This window comes from Scyliorhinus torazame, unplaced genomic scaffold (genome assembly GCF_047496885.1).
Source record: "Scyliorhinus torazame isolate Kashiwa2021f unplaced genomic scaffold, sScyTor2.1 scaffold_328, whole genome shotgun sequence".
NCBI lineage: Eukaryota > Metazoa > Chordata > Chondrichthyes > Carcharhiniformes > Scyliorhinidae > Scyliorhinus > Scyliorhinus torazame.
The window spans coordinates 189,360-196,139 of record NW_027308055.1 but is presented as its reverse complement, the minus strand read 5'-3'; the positions used below and the strand labels follow the sequence as shown (position 1 = coordinate 196,139).

At 47.1% G+C, this 6,780-nt stretch overlaps 1 protein-coding gene across 1 annotated transcript; it reads right to left on the bottom strand.

Annotated features, from left to right (window-relative positions):
- Window positions 1-917: 917 nt before the first annotated feature.
- Window positions 918-6,077, bottom strand: LOC140406155 (uncharacterized). Its single transcript, XM_072494295.1, has 2 exons — window positions 5,970-6,077; window positions 918-3,406 (listed from the first exon to the last, which is right to left on the bottom strand). Exon 2 carries the CDS (start codon window positions 3,057-3,059, stop codon window positions 1,872-1,874), a length of 1,188 nt encoding a protein of 395 aa, XP_072350396.1. The 5' UTR covers window positions 3,060-3,406; window positions 5,970-6,077; the 3' UTR covers window positions 918-1,871.
- Window positions 6,078-6,780: the final 703 nt, after the last annotated feature.

The following is a 6,780-nucleotide window of genomic DNA, read 5'->3' as shown; positions in this document are numbered from 1 at the left end:
TCAAAGCCCCATCTGCACTGGAAGCTCATCGGCGCATTCTCACTGGGGAGAGGCCATTCAGCTGCTCTCAGTGTGGGAAAGGATTCAGTCAGTCATTCACCCTGTAACACACCAGAGGGTTCACACTGGGGAGAGGCCATTGAACTGCTCTCAGTGTGGGAAGAGATTCAATCAGCCAGCCTGACGTCCCACCGGCGGGTTCACACGGAGGAGAAGCCGTTCACCTGCTCTCAGTGTGGGAAGGGATTCAGACATTTATCCACCCTGCGGAGACATCAGCCAGTTCACCCCGGGGAGTGAGCATTCACCTGCACTCAATGTGAGAAGGGATTCTGTGTTTCCTTGTACCTGCTGAGACACCAACAAGGTCACAAGTGATTACAGGGGTTGGATTCTGCTGTTATTGTTGCTATTCTCAATTACACCCAGAACAGCATTGTGTTCATTCTGTCAGTTGGTCAATGGGGAGGGTCGGAGGGTTTCTTTCTGCTGGACTGGCCGGTCTCACGACTTTGCCTCCAGTGGGCTGATGCTCTTGAGGCTTGTGGCAAATACTTGGCTTCAAATTTCACAAGGATCACAGAGTGAAAGGGTGTTTGGAAGGTAGATGACAGATAGTTCCTGTTTCTGTTTGAAACCCCTAAAGAATGCAGGTTTAGATGAAGATAGGCTTTGGTGGTTACATGGTTCTGTCTCAGAAGGAAACTGTCAAGCTATGAGGAACAAGTTGTCTGCAGTTGAATGGGAACTTACAATAAAATATGTAATGATACAATCGCAGTAAAGGAATCATCACATATTTACATAAAATATAGATTCCTTTAAGAAACAAAAATCCAACAGGAAAAGTGACCAACCGTGGCTAAAAAGAAAAATTAAAGATTCCATTAGGTCAAAGGAAGAGGCTCATTAATCGATTACAGATTTATTGCTTCACTGATTTATTGGTACCTTGAAGAATCGATGCAGTATAATTCTTAAATTCAGTATACATACAGACAGAAAATGGAACATCCACAAGGTTAAGTCATTGTTTCAGATAAAAATATGAGAATTGCTGTACAGCAACTTAATATGTGTAAGAATCTAACACTGTTTCAAGAAAAGTTGTATAAAAGCCCTCGTAATGAATAAACCATTGTTCTACAAATACATGTAGTAGTGAAAAAGTATTGCAGTCTTAGCAACACAAACATATACAAAATGTAGCAAAACCTCAGCAACAAGCAAGGTTAATGCAGAACATCTTGGGGGCGATTCTCCAATATTGGGCCCAAGAGTTTGCGCCATCGTGAACGCCGTTGCAAACCGGGCCCGGTTACATACGATTCTGGCCCCCATAGGGGCCAGCACGGCGCTGGAGCAGTTCACACCGCATGCACGCGCAGTTGGGCCAGCTGAATCCTGCGCATGCGCAGTTGGGCCGTGCCATACTGTGCATGCACGGGGCCTTCTTTAGCGCGCCGCCCTCGACTCAAGATGGAGTCGGTGTTCAGGGTCCGGCCACGCCAGAAAGTAGGCCCTGGGAGGGAGTTGAAGAGGAGGCAAACCCATCCACCCACTCCAGGTTCTGTCCTGGATGTGATTAACAGCAGGAATAGCAGCAGAATCTAACTTGTCATCACTTGTGAACCCTTTGGTGTCTCAGCCTGTTGAACGACTGAGTGAATCCCTCCCCACAGTGACAGCAGGTGATTGGCTTCTTTCCGGTGTGAACTCGCTGGTGTCTCCGCAGTGTGGCTGATGTTCTAAACCTCTTTGTGCAGTGAGAGCAGCTGAACGGTCTCTCCTCAGTGTGAATGCGCTGGTGGGACATCAATACCTGAGAGCTTTTAAACCCACTCCCACATTGGGAGCATTTAAAGGGTCTCTCATTGCTGTGAGTGACATTGTGGCTCAGCAAGTGATGACCGAGTGAATATTTTCCCTGTCGGAGAGGTGAACGGGCTCTCCCCGGTGTGACCTCGCTTGTGTTTCATCAGGTTGGATGAGGTTCTAAAGCTCTTTGTGCAGTGAGAGCAGCTGAACGGTCTCTCCTCAGAGTGAACGCGCTGGTGGGACATCAGTAGCTGAGAGCTTTTGAAACCCTTCCTGCAGTCAGAGCATTTAAAGGGCCTGCTCTTGGTATGAGTGACATTGTGTTTCAGCAGGGTGGATAATCGAGCAAATCCCATATCACACACAGTGCAGATGAACGGCTTCTCCCCGGTGTGAACTTGCTGGTGTCTCTGCAGGCTGGATAACCGAGTGAATCCCTTCCCACAGTCAGAGCAGGTGAAAGGCCTCTCTCCAGTGTGAACTCGCTGGTGTGTCTGCAGGTGGGATAACCGAGTGAATCCCTTCCCACAGTCAGAGCAGGTGAATGGCCTCTCTCCAGTGTGAACTCGTTCGTGTCTCCGCAGGTTGCCAATGTCAGTGAATCCCTTTTCACACTGAGAGCAGGTGAAAGGCCTCTCGCCAGTGTGAACTTGTTCGTGTTTCCGTAGGTTGCTAATGTTATTGAATCTCTTTTCACAATGAGAGCAGATGAAAGGCCTCTCTCCAGTGTGAACTTGTTCGTGTCTCCGTAGGTTGCTAATGTTAGTGAATCCCTTTTCACACTGAGAGCAGGCGAAAGGCCTCTCTCCAGCGTGAACTCGCTGGTGGATCTGCAGGCTGGACAACTGAGTGAATCCCTTCCCACAGTCAGAGCAGGTGAATGGCCTCTCCCCAGTGTGAACTCGTTCATGTCTCTGCATGCCGCCAATGTCAGTGAATCCCTTTTCACACTGAGAGCAGGTGAAAGGCCTCTCTCCAGTGTGAACTCGCTGGTGGATCTGCAGGCTGGAAAACTGAGAGAATCCCTTCCCACAGTCAGAGCAGGTGAACGGCCTCTCCCCAGTGTGAACTCGTTCATGTTTCCGCAGGCTGCCAATGTCAGCGAATCCCTTTTCACACTGAGAGCAGGTGAAAGGCCTCTCTCCAGTGTGACTGCGTTGATGCCTTTCCAGCTCGCACGGGGCTCTGAATCCCTTCCCACAATCCTCACATTTCCATGGTTTCCCCATGGTCCGGGTCATTTTGCGTCTCACCACGTTGGACAAGCAGTTGAAGCCTCGTCCACACACAGAACACCTGTACAGTCTCTCCCTGCTCTGAATGGTGAAGTGTTTTTTCAGGCTGTGTCACTGGTTAAAGCTCTTTGCACAGTCAGTGCTCTGTAACAGTCTCACATGGGTGTGTGTGTGTGTCCCTGTGCTTTTCCAGACACACTGATGTTTAAAATCTCTTGAAGCAGACAGAATAGACAAACATTTCTCCTTCTAGATTCAAAGGCCGATGATCCCAAGAATTGAGTGACTCAGTCAGTTCTTGACGTGATATTTAGTTTGAGATATTGGCCTCAAACTCCTCTCGTTCTAACTGCCTGCAAACGGATTTTACAAGAGTAATCATTGTCAGGACAGGATAGAACATAGAACAATACAGCGCAGTACAGGCCCTTCGGCCCACGATGTTGCACCAAAACAAAAGCCATCTAACCTACACTATACCATTATCATCCATATGTTTATCCAATAAACTTTTAAATGCCCTCAATGTTGGCGAGTTCACTACTGTAGCAGTGATAGAAACTCAGAACAGACAATTCTAGGTTCTATCGAACATTCTTTCCTCTCTCTTTCCCTGAAATGCTCTAAATCTCCATCCCACAAACTCTCCCTCCATTCTCACTCTGCTGCATCTAATATTCACCCTCCCAATTCTCCTGAAGGTGCTGATTCAGGCTGATTGACAGATCCATGCTCACTGCTTCCTGTCCTGGACACAGAGACCTGAAATGTCTATATTACTGGATGAAAAATGTGTGTAATATACAGATTGTATTCACTTACTTTTCCTCCCAATTTTCCTGAAGGTGCTGATCAACAAATCTAAACTCACTAAAACCTGTGCAACCGTAGAGAATCTCAATATAAGTACATTTACTGATTAGTGATCGGGAAATTCTGAGGAAGAATTTTATTTAGTCATGGAGTGGTCATGACAGGGAACTCACTGCCCACAAGGGTTGTAGAAGTCGAGATGATCAATAATTTAAAATAAAATAGGATGGTCACTTGAAGAAAATAAACTTGCAGGGGAACAGGGATATCGAGGGGGAATGGGACTGACTGGACTGCTGTACAGAGAGTCAGCATTGACTTGAGTTACCAAATGGATTCTGTCAGTGCTGCAATGACTGTATGACTGGAAATATATAATGTAGGTACAGTACTATTTACAAAACTAGAAATAATAATACATGTATTTTATTACAGAACCATCAACAATATATATAATACATATCATATAACAACACTAGACATATCTCTGTCCATTATTAAATTTTTTTAAATTAATTTACGGGATGTGGACAATGCTGGTCAGGCCAGCATTTATTGCCCATCCCCAGTTAGCCTTCCGAAGTAGTGGTGAGTTGCCTTCTTGAACTGCTGCAGTCCTTGAGGTGTAGGTACATCCCCTGTGCCGGTTTTTTTTCTTTATAATTTATTTTTTATAAATTTAAAGTACCCAATTCATTTTTTTCCAATTAAGGGGCAATGTAGCGTGGCCAGTCCACCTACCGTGCACATCTTTGGGTTGTGGGGGCGAAACCCACACAAACAAGGGGAAAGTGTGCAAACTGCACATGGACAATGACCCAGAGCCAGGATCGAACCTGGAACCTCGGCACCGTGAGGCAGCAGCGCTAACCACTGCTCCACCATGCTTCCCTACATCCCCTGTGCTGTTAGGGAGGGAATTCCAGGATGTTGCCCCAAGGACAGTGAAGGAACGGCAATATATTTCCAAGTCAGGGTGGTGTATAACTTGGAAACGAACCTCCAGGTGGTGAGGTTCCCAGGTATCTGCTGCTCTTGTCCTTCTAGATGGTGGTGGTTGTGGGTTTGGAAGGTGCTGTCTGAGGAACCTTTATGATTTATTGCAGTATATCTTGTAGATGGTATACACAGCTGCTACTGTTTGTCGGTGGTGGACGGTTTGAATGTTTGTGGAAGGCGATGCAATCAATCAGGCTGCTTTGTCCTGGATAGTGTCGAGCATCTTCTTGTTGGAGCTGCACTCATCCAGCAAAGTGGATCGTATTCCATTACACTCCTGACTTGTGCTTGTAGATGTCTGGTGGACAGGCTTTGGGACATCAGGTGGTGTGTTACTCACCGTAGGATTCCCAGCCTTGGACCTGCCCTGGGAGCTACAGTATTAATATGGCTAGTCCAGTTCAGTTTTGATCAATGGTAACCCCCAGGATGTTGGTTGTGGGGGATTCAGTGATGAAAATGCCACTGAATGTCAAGGGGTGGTGGTTAGATCCTCTCTTGTCTGGAGATGCTCATTGTCTGGCACTTGTGACTCCAGTTTAGCTAGGGCTCCTTGTTGCCTAACACGGTCAAATGCTGCATTGATTTCAAGGGCAGTTACTCTCACCTCACTCCTGGCATTCAACTCTTTCGTCCAAGTTTCAACTAAGGCTGTAATGAGGTCAGGAGCTGAGTGACCCTGGCGGAACCCAAACTGAGCATCCAGGAGCAGGTTATTGCAGAATAAGTGCCACTTAATAGCAACTTTGATGACTCCTTCCGTCACTTTGCTGATGATGGACAGTAGACCTACAGAGAAGTAATTGGCTGAGTTGGATTTGCCCTGTTTACTGTCCCCTTAAATGTCCGTCATCTCCTGGGGAAACCAGCCCTTTAATTGTGAACATGAGGAAAGAGACCATCCTTTTAGCCAGACAAATAAATGTGTCAAGCTGAGGGAGCAAAGGGTGTCAATGTCTTTCAGAGAGAGAGAGAGAGAGATCAGGGCCAAGCTTTCCAGAATCTGCACCCTCCCTGGATTCACTTCCTTTCCCTTCAGTTGCTGCAAATCACCAATTGAAAACAATAAATGGAATGAGGGAGAAAAGAAAGTGTTTTACTCACAGATGTTGGAGACAGGAGGAAGGTTCAGTCTGTGTGCAGCTCAAGCTCATTCAGGGTTGGAGGAACAACAGTTTTGCTCGGAAGAAACCGCCATGTCCAGCTTCCGCATTGGGACAATGGGGAGCTCTGATTGGCAGAGGAGCAGAGTCCTTCCGGTCCTCCAATCTCCCTATTGGTCAACACCTGAGCAGAAATGTCAGCGGAAGTGAGCTCCTCTACACATGCGCAGCTTCCCCTTCCCTTAGACATGCGCAGTCCCGTATCGGGGGTGGGGGAGGGCTTTCACCGACGGCCGGAAATGTCAGCCGGTTGCCTGAAAAACTTGTCTCGAGGATGTGTGGGGGAAGGAGAACAATGGGTGGGGGCGGGGCTCCCGCATCTTCGCGCTGGGCAGTGACGTCACCGCGGAGCGGGCTTATTCCTATTGGTTGATTAAGAGGACGAGCTCCTTTGTGATGTCACAATGTTGAGGTTGGACAATGAGTTTCAGACTAAAACTTCCTCCTCTGGGCAACATCTGGGAGCAAATCAATGTCTCCCCTTTTCATAAGGTCATAAGATATAGGAGCAGAATTAGGCCATTTGGCCCATGGAGAAGAACCCTTCAACCCGATTAAAAATCTGTCTAACTCCTCCCTAAATTTACTCACTGTCCCAGCTTCACCGCACTCTGGGGTAGTGAATTCCACAGATTCACAGCCCTTTGGGAGAAGCAGCTTCTCCTCAACTCTGTTTTGAATTTGCTGCCTTTTTTTTCAATAATCTTTATTGTCACAAGTAGGCTTACATTAACACTGCAACGAAGTTACTC